A 21,765-nucleotide genomic window follows, 5' to 3' on the forward strand; every position below is an offset into this window, starting at 1 on the left:
TGTGCTGCTTAATTTTCTAATATTTGGGGATTTTCTGGTTATTTTTCTGCTACTGATTTCTGGCTTAATTCTGGTGTAGTCACAGAATACATTATCTATGACTTTACCAATAGATACAGAAAAAGCATTTCAATTTAATACTCATTCATGATAAAAACTCAGCATAACTAATGGAAGAATATTAATTCCTGAATACTTCAGTCCAATTTATTGACACTTGTTTTATGGTCCAGAATGTTGGACTATCTTGGAGAATGTTCCACATGCACTTGAAAATAACGTGTATTCTGCTGTTGTTCAATTGAATGTCCTATAAATGTCAATCAGGTTGATTTGGTTAACAGTGTCGTTAAAATTTTCCATATACTTACTGACATTTCATCTGCTTCTTCTGTTTCTCTATTGAGAGGGGTATTGAGATCTCCAGCTAAACTTGCAGAGTTTTGTATTTCTTCATTCTGTTTCATAGGTTTCTGCCTCATTTATCTGGAAGTTTAACATTTAGAATTTTTGTGTCCTTGCAGTAAATTGACATCTTATCATCATAAAATGTCTCATTTTCCCTAGTTCTGATGTATTCTGTCTGGTATTAATATGGTCACTTCAGCTCTCTTTTCATTAGTCGGCACAGTATTTTTTTTTCCATCCTTTTGCTTTTAACCTATGTGTACCATTATATACAAAAGCAGTTATTCCATTTACATAATTTGGGTTTTTAAAATTATTTTCTATTTTTCTCATTATGCTTATGTTTTTCCTTTATATCTATGAGCATATTTATAAGATTTATAATACGGTTTTAGGGTTCTTATCTACTAATTCTATTATTTCTTTTATTTTGGACCTGTTCATATGATTAATTTTTCTCTGGTTATGGGTCCTATTTCCCCGCTTCTCTGCTTGTTAACTTTTGATTGTGAATTTTGCATTGTTGGGTGAAAGATTTTGTTTTATTCCTTTAATGAGTATTGAACTTTGTTCTGGCATGCAGCTAAGTTTTTTGAGCAACAAACAGTTGGATTCTTTTGAACTTTTGTTTTTAAGGTCTGTAAAGGGGGGCCTAGAGCAGCTTTTACTCTAGGACTAATTTACAATCACTTTTCTTCAGCCTCAAAAACTTCCTTTAACAATTACTATAATGCAAGCCTGTCTGTAACAAATTACCTCTACCATTTTTTTAAAATCTGAAAATTTTCTCCATTTCACCTTCAATTTTCAAAGAATATTTTTGCTGGATATAGTTTAACTTTTATTCCCCAACACCTTAAAGGTGCTGTCCCACTGTTTTCAGGTTTAGATTGCTTTTCCTAAGAAGTAATCATACTCATTATTCTTTCCCTCTGCATAATGTGTTACTTTTTCCTCCACCTGTTTTTAAGATTTTATCTTTAGTTTTGAGCAATTTGAATGTAATGTACAACATAGGTATGTTTATGCTGCTTGTGATGCATTCCGCTTCTTGGGTCTTTTTTTTTAAACAGTTTTTATTATTCTGTTTAGATGTCTTCCCACACATTATGTCCATCTTTTCCTTTAAGTCCTTGAGCTTATCTATCATAGCTTTAAAAAAATCTAGCCAGGTGTGGTGGCTCACGCCTGTAATCCCAGCACTTTGTGAGGCCAAGGCAGGTGGATTACAAGACCAGGCTAGCTGATACAGTGAAACCCCATCTCTACCAAAAATTAAAAAAAAAAAAAAAAAAAAAATTAGCCGCACATGGTGGCGGGCACCTGTAGTCTCAGCTACTTGGGAGGCTCAGGAAGAATAATTGCTTGAACCTGGGAGGCATAGGCTGCAGTGAGCTGAGATCGCGCCACTGCACTCCAGCCTGAGAAACAGAGTGAGACTCCATTAAAAAAAAAAAAAAAAAAATTCCTTGTCTGCTAATTCCAAAATCTGTCATCTCTGGATCTGTTTCTACTCACTTTTCCCTTCTCGGGTGTAGACCACATTTTCTTTTGCATATTCCCACTAATTTTTAAAATTATATTCTGCACATTATAGATGCCACATTGAGAGCTTGGATTGAGCAGACTTCCTTTAAAAAGTCTTGAGTTTTGTTCTAGCAGCCAGTTGATTTACTGGCAACTCAGCTTGATTCTATCAAAACTTGGTTTCAGTATTTGTTAGGTGGGCCTTTCTGAGGTCTCAAGTGAACACTGGAGAGTTCCACAAGGTCACTCCATTCTGGCATATCAGGACTCAAATGTCTTGCAGCACTGTGTGACCCTTAGAATACACCACTCACAGCCCCACTTCCCACCTTGATAGTTGTTCTCTGCTAGCCCTCATTACATCTCATCCTATACATGGACAGCTTAGTATTTGGCCAAAGACTCAAAAGATCCTTATGCAGACTTCTGGTACACCATCTCTGCACAGCAACCCTACTTCAGTACTCTAATCTACAATTTCCAGTCACTTTAGCAAATCCAAAATCCTATCTTTGCTTCATCTGCCTAGTGATGCCCAATTCTGCCCAGCTCTCTATTGGATTCCAATTCCATGTGCCAAAGTTTACAAAATGTTTCTAGGTAGAAAGCTGGAATGAATGCAGAATCACCTTTTATGTTTTTTCTTTCTCAAATAATATAGCCCTGCATTATTTGTTGTCCAATGCCTGCAAATAGTTGTTTCACATACTTTTCCAGTGTTACAGTTATTCATCTTGAGAGTATAAGTGTGACACTCATTATTTTGTTGCAACCCAAATCAGAAGTACTGGATTCTGCTTTGAAAAAAAAATAAAAAATCAGGAAATATTCTTTGTTGACTTTTTAATGACTTCTTGGCATGAATTTAACTTTGACATTAATTCAATTAATCACTCAACAAAGATTTACAGGCACTTTGTAGGTTTCATGTGTTGTTTTGGTTCAAAATGATAGACTTTTTTCCTCTGGAGCATGGAAGATAGGTTAAATGTAGAGAAGGTATGCTAAACACCATCATAAGTGAAGTACAGAATAATCTGGGAGTACAAGGCAGGGGCATCTAACCTATCTAGGAGAGCTCAGGGAAGGTATTCTAAAGGAAGTGCATGTTTAAATGAAACCTGACAGATGAGTAGGAGTTAACCAGATGAAAAGATCTGAGTCACTACGTGACTACAGAAATTTCAGAATGTTTGGCATAGAAAGTAGGGAAAAGAGGAGTACCATCACAAAACGTTTCAGAAATTAACAGCCTTCTAAACATGGTAAGGCTTCTGGACTTAAGATGATGGCACTAAATGGTTTGAACCAGGGGAACTGCATGAAGTAGATATGCATTTTAGAAGAATTATTTTGTCTTTAGGGTGAACAGAGTGAACTGAGTCAAGACATGAAGCAGGGAGTAATCGAGGAGAGTTAGGAAGGCAGCCTGGACAAGGGTTTTAGCATTGAGGATGGAGGTAAAGTGACTACTCAGAAACAGCCTCTTAGGATACAGATATTTCAATGAGGAGGTGGCCAAAGGTCAGTATAAAGTTTTGAAAGCCCAGAGACTGGACTCTGTCATTTCATTATAAGGAGAGTGTTCTGCTGAGGGTTTAATCCACAGCAGTTAAACCAAGGAACTATGTATTTATACAGCAAAAAAATAATTTGTTTACACTGTTCCTGACTAGCAAGCCAAATACACATATATTCGTTCTCCATGGTATCTACCTTTCGAGGACCTAGCTACCTGGCAAACATCAAATTAGTAAACAGAATTCAAGCAAGGGCTATCTTGTAGCATTTCTATCACCATATTGTTGTTGACACTCTTATTGAAGAAGAGTCACTTCAAAAAGTGTAATTTAGATTGAATTATTAAAACAAAGAAATGTGTATTATACTTCAGAACAATTTCTATCAAAAATAAAATAAAATAAAAAATAAGAAAAACCCTTCTTTCTCCAAACAATCTAGCTGTAAAACCATTAGGTGGAGCAGAAGAAGCTGTGCGCTCATGCCAGCTGAAGGTTAAGGCACCTAAAACTCAGTCTAAGTGGAATAAATGAGCTTGAGTAGGCTGAGAAGGGTACCCTCATGGGAAAGAGCTTAGCACAGAGTTTCAAGAGTCCAATGGTATCAGAGTTCCAGCAGGATGAAAGAGGAATCCACGAATAGGGAGGATCCAGCTCAGAAGCAGTGTCCACGCCAGGGAATAGCATGTGGATTCAGAGCCTGATAATGATGAGAAGGGGGCCCATGTGAGGGGTAAGTCGGCTAGGGGGAAGTCAGATCATAGAGTAGAGAGGGCATTCTTGCAAGAAGCCGCCTGGTATAAAGTATCAGACTGGGAAGAGTGACCCTCTCAGTGACGCAGATCTGGGGAGATTCAGCTCACAGAGTACAGCTGGCATCCCCGTAAGAGGTCACCTGGTATCAGAGAAGGGTGGGGAATGAGGACGTGATCCAGCACCGGAAGTCAAAGTCTATACAGAACAGGAAAGCATCCTGTGAGGGAGTCAGAATGAAGAGTCAGAGCCTACACAGGGTAAGGAAGACTGGCATACAGGGATGGAGTTAGCCCATATCGGGTGCTAGAGCCCTGATGCAATGATGAGATATTGATTACATACAGGAGGATTAAGTCAATATATTAAGATTATAGTTGTATTAGTACATTCTTGCACTGCTATAGAAAAAAACCTGAAACTGGGTAACTTATAAAGAAAAGAGGTAGCTGGGCGTGGTGGCTCACGCCTGTAATCTCAGCACTTTGGGAGGCCGAGGCGGGCGGATCATGAGGTCAGGAGATCGAGACAATCCTGGCTAACACGGTGAAACCCAGTCTCTACAAAAAATACAAAAAATTAGCCGGGCACAGTGGTGGGCGCCTGTAATCCCAGCTTCTTGGGAGCTGAGGCAGGAGAATGGCGTGAACCCGGGAGGTGGAACTTGCAGTGAGCCGAGAGCGCGCCACTGCACTCCAGCCTGGGCGACAGAGCAAAACCTCCAGCCTGGGCGACAGAGCAAAACTTCATTTTAGAAAAAAAAAAAAAAAGAGGTTTAATTGGCTCACGGTTCCACATGCTGTACAGGAAGCAAGACTGGGGAGGCCTCAGGAAACTTACAATCATGGCAGAAGGCAAAGGGGAAGCTGGCACATCTTACATGGCTGGAGCAGGAAAAAAAGAGTAAAGGGGGAATTGTGACAGATTTTTAAACAACCAGATCTCATGAGAACTTACTATCATGAGAACAGCAAGGGGGAAATCCACCCCCATGATCCAATCATCCCAACCACGTCCCTCCTCCAACATTGGGGATTACAATTTGAGATGAGATTTGGAAGGACAGAAATCCAATCCATATCATTCCACCCCTGGCTCCTCCCAAATCTCATGTCCTTCTCACACTGCAAAATACAATCATCCCTTCTCAACAGTCCCCCAAGTCTTAACTCATTTCAGCATTAACTCAAAAGTCCACAGCCCAAAGTCTCATCTGAGACAAGGTAAGTCCCTTTGGTCTATGAATCTATAAAATCAAAACAAGTTATTACATCCAAGATACAATGGGGGTACAGGCATTGGGTAAATATGCATGTTCTAAAAGAGAGAAATCAGCCAAAACAAAGGGCTACAGGCCCCATGCAAGTCCAAAACCCAGCTGGGCAGTCATTAAATTTTTATTTATTATTATTATTATTTTTTTGAGACAGAGTCTCGCTCTGTCGCCCAGGCTGGAGTGCAGTAGCACGATCCTGGCTCACTGCAAGCTCCACCTCCCAGGTTCAGGCTATTCTCCTGCCTCAGCCTCACAAGTAGCTGGGACTACAGGCACCTGCCACCACGCCGAGCTAATTTTTTGTATTTTTAGTAGAGATGGGGTTTCACTGTGCTAGCCAGGATGGTCTCGATCTCCTGACGTTGTGATCTGCCTGCCTCAGCCTCCCAAAGTGCTGGAATTACTGGCATGAACCACTGCGCCCAGCCAAATCTTTTTTTTTTTTTTTTCTTGAGACGAAGTCTCGCTCTGTCACCAGGCTGGAATGCAGTGGCATAGTCTCGGCTCACTGTAACCTCCACTTCCTGGGTTCAAGTGATTCCCCTGTCTCAGCCTCCCGAGTAGCTGGGACTACAGGTGCGTGCTAGCACGCCCAGCTAATTTTTTGTATTTTAGTAGAGGTGGGGCTTCACCATGTTGGCCAGGATGGTCTTGATCTCCTGACCTCTTGATCCGAAAATTTAAAGCTCCAAAATACTATCCTCTGACTCCATGTCTCACATCCAGGCCACAGTGGTGCAAGAGGTGGGATCCCAAGGCCTTGGGCAGCTCTGCCCCTGTGGCTCTGCAGGGCTCAGCTCCCATAGCTGCTCTCAATGGCTGGTGTTGAGTGTGTGTAGCTTTTCCAGGCACACAGTGCAAGCTGTTGGTGGTTCTATCATTCTGGGGTCTGGAGGATAGTGGCCCTCTTCTCACAGCTCCACTGGGCAGTGCCCCATTGGGAACACCATGTGGGGGATCAACCCCACATTTCCTCTCTGCACTGCCCTAGTACAGCTTCTCCATGAGGGCTCTGTCCCTGTAGCAGACTTCTGCCTGGACATCCAGGCATTTCCATACATCCTCTGAAATCGAGGTGGAGGCTCCCCAGCCTCAACTCTTGTCCTCTGTGCAACCACAGGCTTAACATCATGTGGAAGCTGCCAAGGCTTACAGCTTGCAGCCTCTGGAGCAGCAGCCTGAGATGTATCTGGGGTCCTTTTAGCCATGGCTCGAGCTAGAGTGGCTGAAACACAGGGAGCAGTGTACTTTAATGGGAGAGGCTGCTGTGAAGGTCTCTGAAATGCCTTCTAGCCATTTTCCCCATTGTCTTGGCTATTAAACATTCTGCTCCTTTTTACTTACGCAAATTTCTGCAGCCAGCTTGAATTCCTCCCCAGAAAATGGGTTTTACTTTTCTACTACATGGTCAGGCAGAACGTTTTCCAAACTTTTATGCTCTGCTTCCCTTTTAAATATAAGTTCCAGTTTCAGATCTCTTTGCTCACACATATGAGCTACACTGTTAGAAGCAGCCAAGCCATGTCTTGCATGTTTTGCTGCCTGGAAGTTTCTTCCACCAAATACTCTAAATCATCTCTTTCAAGTGCAAAGTTCCACAGATTCCTAGAGCAGGGGCACAATGCTGCCAGTCTCTTTGCTAAAGCATCGCAAGAGTGACCTTTACTCCAGTTCTCAGTAAGCTCCTTATCTCCATCTGAGACCTCCTCAGCCTAGACTTCATTATTCATATCACTGTTAGCATTTTGGTCAAAATAATTTAACAAGTCTCTAGGAAGTTCCAGACTTTTCCTCATCTTCCTGTCTTCTTTGGAGCCCTCCAAACTGTTCCAACCTCTGCCCATTACCCAGTTCCAAAGTCACTTCCACATTTTCAGCTATCTTTATAGCAATACCCTCCTCTCAGTACCAACTTTCTGTATTAGTCTGTTTTCTCACTGCTACAAAGAAATACCTGAAACTGGGTAATTTATAAAGAAAAGAAGTTTAATTGGCTCATGGTTCTGCAGGCTGTACAGTAGGCATGACTGGCTTTTCTAGGCTTCAAGAAACTTACAATCATGGCAGAAGGCGAAGGTGAAGATGGCACATCTTACATGGCCAGAGCAGGAGGAAGAGAGTGAAGGCAAAGGTGCTACACACTTTTAAACAACCAGATCTCATAAGAACTCACTATCACAAGAACTGCAAGAAGGAAATCCACCCCCAATGATTCAATCACCTCCCACCAGGCCCCTCCTCCAACAATGGGGGTTACAATTCAACATGAGATTTGGAAGGACACAAATCCAAACCATATCAGTACTCAATTCCTTGCTTCTCATTACCTTCATTATATTTACCAAATCCCCAACCGTGGATAAACGCAACTTTCCAACTTACTCAGTGGTTGGGCTGAACAAGACTGAAAAAACATACATAATCATGACTGGCTGGTCTCTCTTTAAATTTTCACAAAACCCCTGACACTGTCATGTAATCCTAGAACACCTCCCTTAATCGATTTACTCACTGAGGTTAAAAACTACTCTCTGTTTTCTAGGCTCAATCAACCCCTTCTGCCAATCTCAACCAGTAACTTCATTTCTTTTTTCATTGAGAATATAGAAGCAATCAAAAGAGAACTTATTCATTCTTTCACCACTAAAGTTTCCAATCATATACTCTGCCTAACATCCCTGTTACAATGCATAACAGTGATGTTCCCTGGTATCCTCTCCGGTTGGGCAATGGATCTTATCTCTTTTTGCCTACTGAAGAATTGTACTCTGTAATTATCCCCTCTCCTGCATCAATGTTTCCGTCCAGAGTCACTCCCAACAGTCTATAAATACTCTAGTATATCCCGCTTTTAAAAACATAACAAAACAACAACAACAAAACTTTCCTTTATCCTGTAAACCTCTTCAGCTACTGTCCTATCTCTGTGTCCACTTACAACAAAATTTGTAAAATAATTGTTTCACTTCCTTATCTATTCTCTGATTACTGGAACTGGTTTTGACAAGAGCAACAAAGGACTCCACATATCCAAACACTCCTCTTCTTTCTTGAGCTATCAATATATTTTACACAGTTGATGATTTCCTCCTTATAACACTTTATTCTCTTGTCTTCCAAGACACCACCTTCTCAGTTTTCCTTACTTAACTAATTGCTCTTTTACTATCTTTTGCTAGCTTCTCCTCCTCTTCCCAATTTCTAAAGGCTTTGTCGGCTCTAGTGCTCTAGGTTCAGGTCTTGAATATCTTTTCCATATTCACTCTCTATTTGATCTCATCAGGCTTTAAAAGTTAACTATACAGAACTACCTGTATACATTAACGATTCCTAATTTTCTTTCTCCAGTCTTAATCTCTTTCCTGAACGATTTCTGTTTGCCAACTGGACATCTCCTTCGGATATTTAACACATATCCCTAATTCACATGTTTAAACCAGACCCACCCAAATCTTTTTTCCACAGTGCCCCTATTACAGTAAATGACAAAACTATTTTATCCAGTTGTTCAAATCAAAAACTTTGGAGTTAATGCTCGATGCTTTTACTTCTTTCAGACACCATTATCCAAACCATTAGCTAATTTGTTGGTTCTACTTTCAAAATACATACTAAATCCAAACAATTCTCACCATTCTACCACTACCTTAATCAAGCCACCTATATTTCTCACCTGTATCATCACAAAATCCTCTTAAAGATTTGTCTCTGCCCTCCTACCTTTGCTACCTACAGATAGTCTTCTCTCAGCAACCAGACTGAGCACTTTAAGACATAAATCAGATCATGTTCTTTCCCTGCTCAAAATCTCCTAATAGACAGATTCCTATTTAAATAAGACTAGAATCCAAGGACCTACAGGATCTAGTCCCTTCTATCCTTCTAACTTCACTTTCTACCATTTTCCCTTGTTCTTTCTTGTGATTCCTTGAACACATCAACCATGCTCAGTAACTCCGCACCTAGACTGAATAGAATGTCTTCCTCCCAGATTTTGAACAACTCATTCCTTCTTCAATGAATATTTAAAAAGACAACTCTGATTACTCTGTGAAAAAGAGAGAGATTCAAGAATGAGGGCAGGAAAACAAGTTAGGAGACGATTCTAATAGTTGAAAGGGAATATGATGGCGGCTTGGAACAGGAACACAGTGGCCAACGGAATGAAGTAGACAAATTCTGACATATTTTAGAAAGGTAAGTAAGAATTGCTTATGTATGGATGATGACATCATTTACAAACTTGGTGGGGGTCGGGTACTGAGGTAGTAACAGAGCTGAGAATGTAGGCAGGAAGTGCGTACAAGGAATCGAGAGTTCTGTTTTGAACATATTAAATTTGAGATGCCCATTAAATATCCAAACGAACAGCTAGACATATATGTCTAGATCTAAGGAAAGAAGTCAGGGTTAAATATATAAATGTGAGAGTTACCAGCACATAACCAGTACTTAAGGCCGTTAGACTGAATAAACTCATCCAAGAGAGATAGGGAAGAGGGTTAATGCAAAGATGGCCAACTCTTGTGTCACATTGGCTTTTAGAAAATCAAGCAAGTTGGGTGTGGTGGCTCAAGCCTATAATCCCAGCACTTTGGGAGACTAAGGCAGGCAGATCACCTGAGGTGAGGAGGTCGGGACCAGTCTGGCCAACATGATGAAACCCCGTCTCTGCTAAAAATACAAAAATTAGCCCGGTGTGGTGGCACCACCTGTAATCCCAGCTACTCGAGAGGCTAAGGCACAAGAATAGCTTGAACCCGGGCGACAGAGGTTGCGGTGAGCCAAGATCATGCCACACTGCGCTGTACTCCAGCCTGGGTGACAGAGCAAGACTCCGTCTCAAAAAAAAAAAAAAAAAAAAAAAAAATATCAAGCAAAGGTAGATCCAACAAAGACTAAAGTATAATACGCCAGTGAGAAAGAAGAAAACTATGAGATTATAGTGTCACAAAAGCCAAGAAGGAAATTTTTTTTTTTTTTGAGACAGAGTCTCGCTCTGTCGCTCAGGCTGGAGTGCAGTGGCCGGATCTCAGCTCACTGCAAGCTCCGCCTCCCAGGTTTACGCCATTCTCCTGCCTCAGCCTCCCGAGTAGCTGGGACTACAGGCACCCGCCACCTGCCCTGGCTAGTTTTTTGTAGTTTTTAGTAGAGACGGGGTTTCACCGGCTTAGCCAGGATGGTCTCGATATCCTGACCTCGTGATCCGCCCGTCTCGGCCTCCCAAAGTGCTGGGATTACAGGCCTGAGCCACCGCGCCCGGCCAAGAAGGAAATATTTTTTAAAAAAGAAATAGCCAACTGTGTCAAATCTGACGAGATGTTAATGAGAATTAGAAATTGACCACTCTATCTGGCTCATAGAAATTATCGGTAACCTTACAAGAGCACTTTTAGTGGAGGAAAAAAAGAAAACCTGAATGGAGTAGACTGAGGGAAAAATGGGAGTCAACGAAGTAAAGGCGATGAGTACATACAAATTTATGAATTTTGCTATATATTGGAACAGAGAAAAGGTAATGGCTAGAGGGTGAATTGGAGTAAAGGGAAAGTTTTTTGTTTGAAGACTAGAGCTACCAGAGCATGTTTATATGCTGATGTGAATGATCCATCAAGAGAAACTGCTGATCCAGGAGAGAGAAGGAAAAACTGAAGGGGAAAATCCTTGGGTGGATAAGATGGATCAATGAGATCTACCCTCCAACGAGCCTCCAAGATGTTTAGATAAAACAACAACAAATTTATCCTTAACAGACAAGAAAAAACAGTATGTACACTAGTTTTGCAGATTTGATTGGAAAATAAGAGAATTTTCATTTGATTCTTCCTATTTCTCAATAAAGTACAAAGCAAGATCATCAATTAAGGAAAGTAGATTGTAAATTTAAGGAGAAAGAAGGTGGGAAATAGTCATTATAGAGAGGACTCAGTAAATGTACTAAATACTATTACATTTCTAAGAGGAAAATTCATACTTTCATAATTACAGAGTTTAATCACACAAAAGTGGAAACAAATAATAACAGGGAGTCAGTTAATAAACTATAAGATATAAACTCAATGGAATACAATTTAGTAACTAAAAACAATAAAATAGAAGTATAAAATTTTATTAATGTGCTAAAGTATGTATGTGTAAATGCATTTATATGCTCACATAGGCATGGTTTCATAAGCAGAAAAAAGCTTGGAAGAATACATAACAAAAACATAGTGGAACTGGGGTCAGGGAGCAGCGAGAGAGGCACATGATCCCACTAAAAACAAATAAACTATATATATATACATACATATATGCATTGTTTCATTTCTATATGTGCAAAAACAAACCTATAGACCAAATTCTATGTCCTTACATACACTAATAGTATAAACACCATAATTCAAACAATGATTCATACAGAAAGATTTTATCATGGTACTTTTTTTTCTAGACAGTGGGTCTCACTATATTGCCCAGGCTAGCCTTGAATTCCTGGGCTGGAGCAATCCTCCCATCTCAGTGTCTAGAGCTATCTGGGAGTACCCGCACACACCCACATGCCTGGCTTATCATGGTACATTTTAATGAAAAACTGAAAGCACTTTAATGTAAGAAAATTATAGAACTATTAAAGTGTTCATGAACTTTTAGAAAATATCTCAGACATACAAAACAGTATAAAGATTAAAAGAAGCACTCACATACCAAACACCCAGATGATAGTTTTTTAATGACATGGGACTTCATGATAAGGTTAAGTGGGGAAAAAAAAACCCAGCATACAAAATTAAGAGTATGACATCAGCTATATAAAACAGTATATAAAGGAGGAGGAAAATACATGAAAATGTCAACAATGATTATTACTGGGTGCTAAAACTGTGTGTGGCTGACCTTCATCTCTCTTTATACTTCTTCAATGCCAAGTTTTCTATAATAAGCTACTATCATTTTTATAATTATAAAAATACAACATTGTACTAGCACCATTACCTTGGGATCATGTACAAATGTATTTCCTTTGGTTCCAGGAGGGAAATCTCCAGTACAGATATATTTTAGACATTCAATGATGGTCTGAAGAAATAGAAAATTACATCACTTCGTTATAAGAGAATCACAGAAGTTTATCATAAAATATGAATTCATTACGAAAATATTATTTATCATGGAAACTATAAAAGATGGATAAAATCTGACATTATAAAACCTGTAATAAAGATTTGATTAAGTGTTTAAAGAATCATTGCTGTAAGTTCACAGAAATGCTATATAACTAAGAAGTTATCCTAACACGAAAAATTGTTACTTGAGAAAAAAATAATTATTTTCAACTGAAACCCTTTAAACTAATTTAAGTTAATAATAAGAATAGCTAACAGTTAAGTACTGAATTGTACTAAGCGCTCTTACATATATTTATTTAATTCTCACATTAACTCTAGGCTGTAAAAACTTTTTGTCTGTTTGAGACAGGGTCTCACTCTGCTGCTCAGGATGGAGTGCAGCTGCATGATCATGACTTACTGCAGCCTTGACCTCCTGTGCTCAAGCAATCCTCTAGCCTCAGCCTCCCAAAGGGCTGGGATTACAGTCGTCAGGCACCGAGCCCAGCCTGTAGAAACTTTTTTTTCTGAGACAGAGTCTTGCTCTGTCACCCAGGCTGGTGGAGTGCAATGGCATGATCTCGGCTCACTGCAACCTCCGCCTCCTGGGTTCAAGCGATTCTCCCCCCTCAGCCTCCCCAGTAGCTGGGATTACAGGTGTGCGCCACCATGCCTGGCTAATTTTTGTATTTTTATTAGAGATGGGGTTTCGTCATGTTGGCCAGGCTGGTCTGGAACTCCTGACCTCAGGTGATCCACCCGCCTCGGCCTCCCAAAGTGCTGGGATTACAGGCGTGCGCTACCGTGCCCAGCTGTAGAAACTATTTTTAATCTCCATTTTATGAATGAGAAAACTAAGGCACAGAGCAGTGAGGTCACTCGCCAACAGTCAACTAACAAACGAAGCAAAAAATTTGTATTGAGGCAGCCAGTCCTCATATACACTACACAGTACTACGCTCCCTTCTGCTAGTATTTAGTACAATGCTAAGTACATAACAAGCATTCAACAAATAACATTTTTACAAAAACAGAAGTAAACAAGTTTGACATTCAATTCTCAACCTCTCTTTCTACACTCTTCGCAAATCCTTCCTTTAGACTCTTCTCCCTGCTATACTGACATTGTCTTGCTTTTTCTTAAGCCACTCTTCCTCACCAAAATGCCTGTTATTCTTTCCATTCAAATTTCTAAATATTCCCAGGGCTTTAAAAGAAGTCAGTCAGTCGTGCACCAACTTTAAATTGTTGACTGGGTTTTAAGAACAAAAGTTTTCCAAGTTAAGTGCCACTATAAGTTACATTTTTAAATTAAGTCATTTATTTTCCATGTATCATGCTTGGACAGTTGGCATACCTGGAAACTCTTTAGTCATATATATATCACTTTATAACTTTTAAAAGAATTCTTGTGTGGGACAACTAGTGGATAGTGAATGCTATGCTTTGAAAGCAAAAAGACAGCATTAAAAAACATCAATACAGACCAAAGGGCATCCAGTGGGAACTGAACTCTGAGTGAGCTGCGAAAGCTCCCTGTCTCGTGGGATTCTTAAGTAAACCTTGTCCCCAGGACAGGCACCGACAGCCTTCAGGGACTGCCTCAGGCTAACTCCTAAGGTCGCTGTAGCCTACAGGCCACGCCCCGAGGCACTTTAAGGGCCTACACCTGTGGAGCCCTACGGACGCTTCTCTTCCTAAGGAGAGTTCTGAACTCCCCATTTTATTCTCCGAAAGATGTAGAGACCTGTAAACTGAAGGCGGCTACTGAAGACTTACCGTCTTTCCCGCCCCATTGGGTCCAACCAAAATTGTAAGGGGGCTGAAGAAAGTGATAATTTGCTTATCTTTGTCCTCTATTCCAAAACTCCGCACGCCCAGAATGCTCATCTTTTCGATCCGGGACATGTTTGAAAACGTTTCTAATCTCACCGGGGACCTGGAGCCCACAAAGGCTTAACTGAGGCCGAAGCAGGGCGTGCACCGGACGTGAGACCCACGAATCTCAGGGTCAGGAGGATCCGGGCGGGAAGCGAGGCCACAGGACAGGCAAAAGATCCGGCCGGCCAAGAGCGGGAGAGATGGGGCGGGAGATGGCGCCTTTCCTCCCACACTAGCTGCTTTTCCCGCCGGTGGCGAGAGCGGAGGCGGGAACCAGCCAGGGGCTGCCCGCCGGGGACGCAAAGCAGTAGCCGCAACGCGACCCCGCAACCGCGCTCACTCACAGCTTCCCGCCTCGGCCGCCCTGTGGGTCACGTGGGTCTCTAAGCCCGCGCGCGTCCACGCCGCACTCCTAGGGCACGCCGGGAGATCGGAAGCCCGCCGTGCGTGCGCAGCTCCGACTTCCGGGTGTCCAGTGCAGGGTGCTGTTGCCAGGGGCAGCGGACGTCCAGATATTTGCTGGGGATGGGCAACCTGGAGAGGTACTGACTTTTGGAAGGGAAGACCAAAACCTGTGACGGATGGCGCTTCTCAAAGCTTGACACTGGGACTTCTGGAATGGGGGGAAGGGGTGGTGTGGATTGGAGACCCAGGAAGGTGGTCCGTTCATGTCCAAACTATTTTCCTTTTCATTCCCATTCTCTAATGTTCGTATAGTAATTTCCAGTGATCACATAACATGTGATGACGCCATTGCAGTAGTGTTTAATGGAATGTGCGCATGTGTATTCCTTGTGCTGAGAAATATCAATTTTAATTTATAATTGAGTAAATGTTGATAATTATAACTCACGTACACGCTCTTTGAGGTCCCCGGTAATTTTTTAGTGTAAAGGCGTGTTTGAGACCAAAAGTCTGGGAACTAAAACTAAAAGCAGGCTGCAAATACGAAGAATGTAGACGTAATCCATTCCAATCAGTGCTCCCAGCAATAGATATCTTTACAAATAAGGGAAAGAGAGGTTACCTGTCTCAGAAGTAACTGAGAATATTGCTTTCTTGGAAACAAACTTAATGGAGGGATATCACATGCAAGGGCCTAGAGGAACATATATAAAAATTACTGAAACAATAGTGGAGGACGTTTAAATGAAACAAAAATTTGGAATTACTGTAGTGGTACAATTGGCCTCTGCCTGCCTTGGAAAAATGTAGGAATGTTTCTCCAGTCACACAATCCCAAGCAAATAATTTACAGAACCTAGTACATAAATTTATGTGCCAAAGGATGCAAGTGGGGAAGATGAGTGAGAAATAGTCTCTTGCTGTACCAGGTTTAAAAAACCTGAAAGTGTCAGTTATTACAACATACTTAAAATAACTAATGGAAGAAAACATTAAAATTATATAGGAATGTCTTACTTGGCAAAGCAAATGTAATAAAACAATGGGAAAAGACTAAAGCCCCCTTTTTACATTTTAAAAATTGTAAAATACACATAAAATTTACAGTCTTGGCCGGACACAGTGGCTCACGCCTGTAATCCCAGCACTTTGGGAGGCCGAGATGGGTGGATCACGAGGTCAGGAGATCGAGACCATACTGGCTAACATGGTGAAACCTGTCTCTACTAAAAATACAAAATATTAGCTGGGTCTGGTGGCAGGCACCTGTAGTCCCAGCTACTTGGGAGGCTGAGGCAGGAGAATGGCGTGAACCCAGGAGGCAGAGCTTGCAGTGAGTCAAGATCACGCCACTGCATTCCAGCCTGGCCAACAGAGCAAGACTCTGTCTCAAAAAAAAAAAAAAAAAATTTTTACTATCTTAACCATTTTTAAGTGTACGTTTCAGTGGTGTTAAGTATACTCACGTACAACCGTCACCACCTTTCAACCTCTACAAATCTTCTCATTTTGCAAAACAAACTACCCATTAAATAATAACCTTCTCCTCCCAACATCCTCCAACCCCTGACAACCAACATTCTACTTTCTGTCTCTGTAATTTTTTACTAAGTACCTCATATAAGTGGAATCATACAGCTTTTATCTATTTGTGACTTGGCTCATTTCACTTATAATGTCCTCAAGGTTCATCCATGTTGCAGCCCAGGGGTCCCCAACCCCCAGACCACTGACTAGTATGCATACCTGGCCTGTTAAGAACCTGGTGGCACAGTAGGAGGTGAGCAACAGAGGAGTGAACATTACCACCCGAGCTGGGCCTCAGATCAGTAGGGGCATTAGATTCTCATAGGAGCACAAACCCTATTTTGAACTGCCCATGAGAAGGATCTAGGTTGCCCATTCCTTATGAGAATCTAATGCCTGATGATCTGAGGTCGAACAGTTCCATCCCAGAACCATCACCCCACTCCTGTCTGTGAAAAAACTGTCTTTCATGAAACTGGTGCCTGGTGCCAAAAAGGTTGGGGACCACTGTAGCATATATCAGAATTCTGGTAGTTTTTAAGGTTGAATAAGATTCATTACAGTACACATCACATTTTGCTTATCCATCTATTGATGGACATTTGGGTTGCTTTCACATTTTAGCTACTGTGAATAATGTGGCCATATATAAATGGTGTACAAATGTCACTTCTGGACCCTGCTTTCAGTTCTTTTGGGTATATACCCAGAAGTGGGATTATTAGATCATACAGTAATTCAACTTTTAATTTTTTGAGGAACTGCCATACTGTTTTGCACAGTGGTTGTACCATTTAACATTCCCACCAATAGTGCACAAGGGTTTCAATTTCTACATATGCTTGCCAACACTTGTTATTTTATGTTTTTTTGATAGTAGCCATCCTGATGAGTGTGAAGTGACACCTCATTGTAGTTTTGATTTGCATTTCAATAATGATTAGTAGCATCTTTCCATGTGTTTATTGGCCATTTGTGTATCTTCTTTGAATAATTGACTACTCAAGTGGAGACTTTTTTTTTTTGAGATGGAGTCTGGCTCTGTCACCCAGACTGGAGTAGAATGGCGTGATCTTAGCTCACTGTAACCTCTACCTCCTGGGTTCAAGCGATTCTCCTGCCTCAGCCTCCTGAGTAGCTGGAATTACAGGTGTGCACCACCACGCCTGGCTAACTTTGTGTATTTTTATTTTTTATTTTTTTTAATTTTTCTTTTTTTGAGACAGAGTCTTGCTCTGTCGCCCAGGCTGTGGTGCAGTGGCTGGATCTTGGCTCACTGCAAGCTCCGCCTTCCAGGTTTACGCCATTCTCCTGCCTCAGCCTCCCGAGTAGCTGGGACTACAGGCGCCCGCCACCACGCCTGGCCAGTTTTTTGTATTTTTTAGTAGAGACAGGGTTTCACCATATTAGCCAGGATGGTCTCGATCTCCTGACCTCATGATCCGCCCGTCTCGGCCTCCCAAAGTGCTGGGATTATAGGCTTGAGCCACCGCGCCTGGCCACTTTTTGTAGTTTTAATAGAGATGGGGTTTCACCATGTTGGTCAAGCTGGTCTTGAACTCCTGACCTCGTGATCCACCCACCTCGGCCTCCCAGAGTGCTGGGATTACAGGCATGAGCCACTGCGTCCGGCTGAGACCATTTTTTAAAAGTCAGATTTATTGAAGCATAATTGACATACAGTAAAATTCACCCTTTTCCAGGGTATAATTCCATGAGTTTTGACAAATATAAACATTTGTGTAAACCACCAAGACCATTTAAGTGAATACTGTGGATACTTGGATATCAGTAGGAAGAAAAAAGCAAATTTACACTTTATTTTACTTACCGCTGTAAGTTCTGGCGGATAAAATTTCAGAAAGATATTTCTGGAAGCAATAAAAGAAGAAGTGATAAATGTAATTACCTCTACTTTTAAAGGGGGATTTTATGACCCCAAGTAGCATAAGAAATTAGCAATCACTGAGATCACTGAGATAAGATATTGCTTGTCTCTGGTCTCAGCATGAAGTACCCAACATCATCTCTTACGCAGTTACCCTTTCTTAAAAAGGGAAAAAAGTTGAACTTGAATCTACTCATACCTTTAGATGTAACTTTCAGTTCACAGGAATTACAAGGATTAAGCTAAGAGCAACACAGGGTTGGAAAAGGCAAATCCAGAAGGTGGAAACTGTTACAAGACACTGGCACAGGCTCTCAGGAGATCATTATCATTAAAACAAAGACTGTTGTAGATTTTAAAAGACTTATTAAAAAAACATATTGTTGCAAATTAAAAGATTTGAGATACATACCTCCCCAATGGAATGCATGGTCCTAGTTTGGAAACTGGTTTAGCCATAGATGTGTGAAGGAAATTGGGAGATACGTGGGGAAATTTCAATGTAGACTGGAAATTAGATAATAAAAAAATTCTCTGGGGCAGGCGGATCACGAGGCTAGGAGATTGAGACCACCATCCTGGCTAACACAGTGAAACCCCATCTCCACTAGAAATACAAAAAATTAGCTGGGCCTGGTGGCGGGTGCCTGTCGTCCCAGCTACTCAGGAGGCTGAGGCAGGAAAATTGCTTGAACCCGAGAGGTGGAGGTTGCAGTGAGCCAAGATCACGCCACTGCACTCCAGCCTGGGTGACACAGCAGGACTCTGTCTCAAAAATAATAATAATAGGCCGGGCGCGGTGGCTCAAGCCTGTAATCCCAGCACTTTGGGAGGCCGAGACGGGCGGATCACAAGGTCAGGAGATCGAGACCATCCTGGCTAACATGGTGAAACCCCGTCTCTACTAAAAATACAAAAAAAACTAGCTGGGCGAGGTGGCGGGCGCCTGTAGTCCCAGCTACTCGGGAGGCTGAGGCAGGAGAATGGCGTAAACCCGGGAGGCGGAGCTTGCAGTGAGCTGAGATCCGGCCACTGCACTCCAGCCTGGGCGACAGAGCGAGACTCCGCCTCAAAAAAAAAAAAAAAAAATAATAATAATAATAATAATAATAATAGTTCTTGTTAATTTTATTGTATTAGGTATGATAATATTTTGCTATGTAAGAAAATGATCTTTTTTGAGATGCATATGGAAGTATTAGTGATAGTGTGTCATGCTGTCTATAATTTAAAATACTTTAGAAAAAAATAGTGAGTTGAAGGAAAAAAATGGATATGACAAGGTAACCAGGTTCCATTACAAAAAAATTTCAAATTTGTAACAATGGAAACTATAAAACTAAGATAAAAGCTCTAGGATTGGGGTGGAAAAGATTTGTAATAAAAATGATTAATCCTTAAAATTAAAGGGCAAATCAGTCAAGTCTCCACTTCTTAGTAAACTACTACTTCCAAAAAATATTTGGTTTCACTGGTACTAAAATTAATGAAATGAAAAATAAAACTACCATGAAATACTGTTTTATACCTAATAGCAAACCTCTTTATTCTTTGTTTTTTGTTTGTTTATTTGTTTTGTTTTGTTTTTGAGATGGAGTCTCGCTGTGTTGCCAGGCTGGAGCACAGTGGCGTGATCTTGGCTCACTGCAACCTCTGCCTCCCGGGTTCAAGCAATTCTTCTGCCTCAGCCTCCCGAGTAGCTGGGACTACAGGCATGCACCGCCACGCCCAGCTAATTTTTGTATTTTTAGTAGAGACGGGGTTTCACTATGTTGGCCAGGATGATCTCAATCTCTTGACCTCGTGATCCACCCGCCTCGGCCTCCCAAAGTGCTAGGATTACAGGCTTGAGCCACCGCACCCGGCCTGAGAACCTCTTTATTCTTACAATACTTTCTAACATATTTCTGCTTTTTTTCTGATATTAATACTGGTACATGAACTTTCTTTAGACTTGTATTTGTCTAGTACAGTAGCAAGTCCTTGCTTAATAGTATAGATTTGTTCTTAGAAATTGCAACTTAAGGGAAGTGAAACCAATTTTATCATAGGCTAGTTGATATAAACACAAGACAAGTTCGTAGGACATATTTTTGGTCATAAAAACATCATCAAAATTCTAAATAAAGATGAAAACACTTCTATTCAATATTAAACATTGAAACAAATGTGAGCAATAGATACATTTAAGAAAGATTCATAAAAGCAAGTAAAATAAGTATTTACCCAACTATTCCAGTTCAAGTTTGCAGGTGGCTAGAGCTTATCCCATCAGCTCAGGGTGCAAGGTGGGCACCAGCCCTGAACAGGATGCCATTCCATCACAGAACACACACACATGCACACACAAACACGCAGCCTGGGACCATGTAGACATGCCAATTCACCTCACATGCACATCTCTAGGATGTCGGAGGAAACTGGAGTACCCAGAGAAACCCCACACAGACATTATGTACACACTCCACACAGACAGTGGCCTGGCCAAGAATCAACTATTATTTTCTCATGAATGTTATAACAGATTTATTCTAGGACCTGCTATATATCTTTGCATTCAACCTTCCTATGTCATTTTGCATTGTGTATCTCTTGAAAATAGCTGATAGATGATTTCTAATGCAATTTTGTAGTATTTGCCTTTTAATAAATGACTTTCGTCTGTTTTCAATTACTGTGATTGATGATAAATGTAGGCTTATGTCTTATTCCTGTGCTTTTTCTTTGCTTCTTCGTCTCCTTTCCTGCTTTGTAGACTATCTGAGCTTTCTTTATTCCTTGTTTTACTCTACTGATTTGGAAGATACACATTCTATTTTTATTCTTTTAGTGGGCACTCTTAAATTTTTCACATTCCTATTTTGAAGTCCAGAGTTAATATCATTAGGATCCTTCTGAACAATACAAAGACTGCAAAACGTGTCAGCTGATCACCCCCCACCTTCCACATTATCACTGTTTAGTATTTTTGTTCCTCATTGTCTTCAAATAAGAAACAAAGTAAGTGAAATCAGTTATTTTTAAACCAGCATTATTCATTTAGGTTTACCAGCATATTTATCAAACTCTTTGATTCCCACTGCTTCTGCATCACTTCTTCCTTCTGGGTTCATTCGCTCTCCATTAGCAAAACCTTTAAAGCCTGGTGCTAACGGACCTTCAGGGAAAGAAATCTGTCTCCCAGTGCTGACATTAAGATTAAACAAACTACTTTTGTGAAAGTGCTTATACATTGTAAAACCCTGTGAAAATATAAGAGATTTCTTTTTTCTGGCCAGGTGCAGTGGCTCCCGCCTGTAATCCCAGCGCTTTGGGAGGCTGATGCAGGCGGATCACAAGGTCAACAGATCGAGACCATCCTGGCCAACAAAAATTAGCTTGGCATGGTGGCGCGTGCCTGTAGTCCTAGCTACTCAGGAGGCTAAGGCCGGAGAATCGCTTGAACCTGGGAGGCAGAGCGTGCCTGAGATCTGAGCCAGGATCGCGCCACTG

At 41.1% G+C, this 21,765-nt stretch overlaps 2 protein-coding genes across 5 annotated transcripts in view; both read right to left on the minus strand.

The window, feature by feature from the left end:
- The window catches only part of RAD50 (RAD50 double strand break repair protein), an 86,926-nt gene extending 72,050 nt beyond the window's left edge, over window positions 1-14,876 (minus strand). For 2 of the 4 annotated variants that reach the window (XM_050792737.1, XM_050792735.1), the window contains exons 1-2: window positions 14,352-14,876; window positions 12,460-12,543 (exon numbers count right to left, since the gene is read on the minus strand). In XM_050792737.1, the coding sequence (XP_050648694.1) occupies window positions 12,460-12,543; window positions 14,352-14,480 (213 nt within the window). In that variant the 5' untranslated portion in view covers window positions 14,481-14,876. Of the gene's footprint in view, window positions 1-371; window positions 487-12,459; window positions 12,545-14,351 lie in introns of those variants that run through there. The other 2 variants (XM_050792740.1, XM_050792738.1) reach the window with 1 other exon arrangement.
- A 3,114-nt stretch (window positions 14,877-17,990) lies between these two features.
- LOC126956020 (uncharacterized) overlaps window positions 17,991-21,765 on the minus strand; it is a 297,028-nt gene continuing 293,253 nt past the window's right edge. The window contains exon 4 of the mRNA XM_050792890.1: window positions 17,991-18,256. Within this exon, the coding sequence (XP_050648847.1) occupies window positions 18,243-18,256 (14 nt within the window). The 3' untranslated portion in view covers window positions 17,991-18,242. The remainder of the gene's footprint in view (window positions 18,257-21,765) is intronic.

Source organism: Macaca thibetana, chromosome 6 (assembly GCF_024542745.1).
Source record: "Macaca thibetana thibetana isolate TM-01 chromosome 6, ASM2454274v1, whole genome shotgun sequence".
NCBI classification, from domain to species: domain Eukaryota; kingdom Metazoa; phylum Chordata; class Mammalia; order Primates; family Cercopithecidae; genus Macaca; species Macaca thibetana.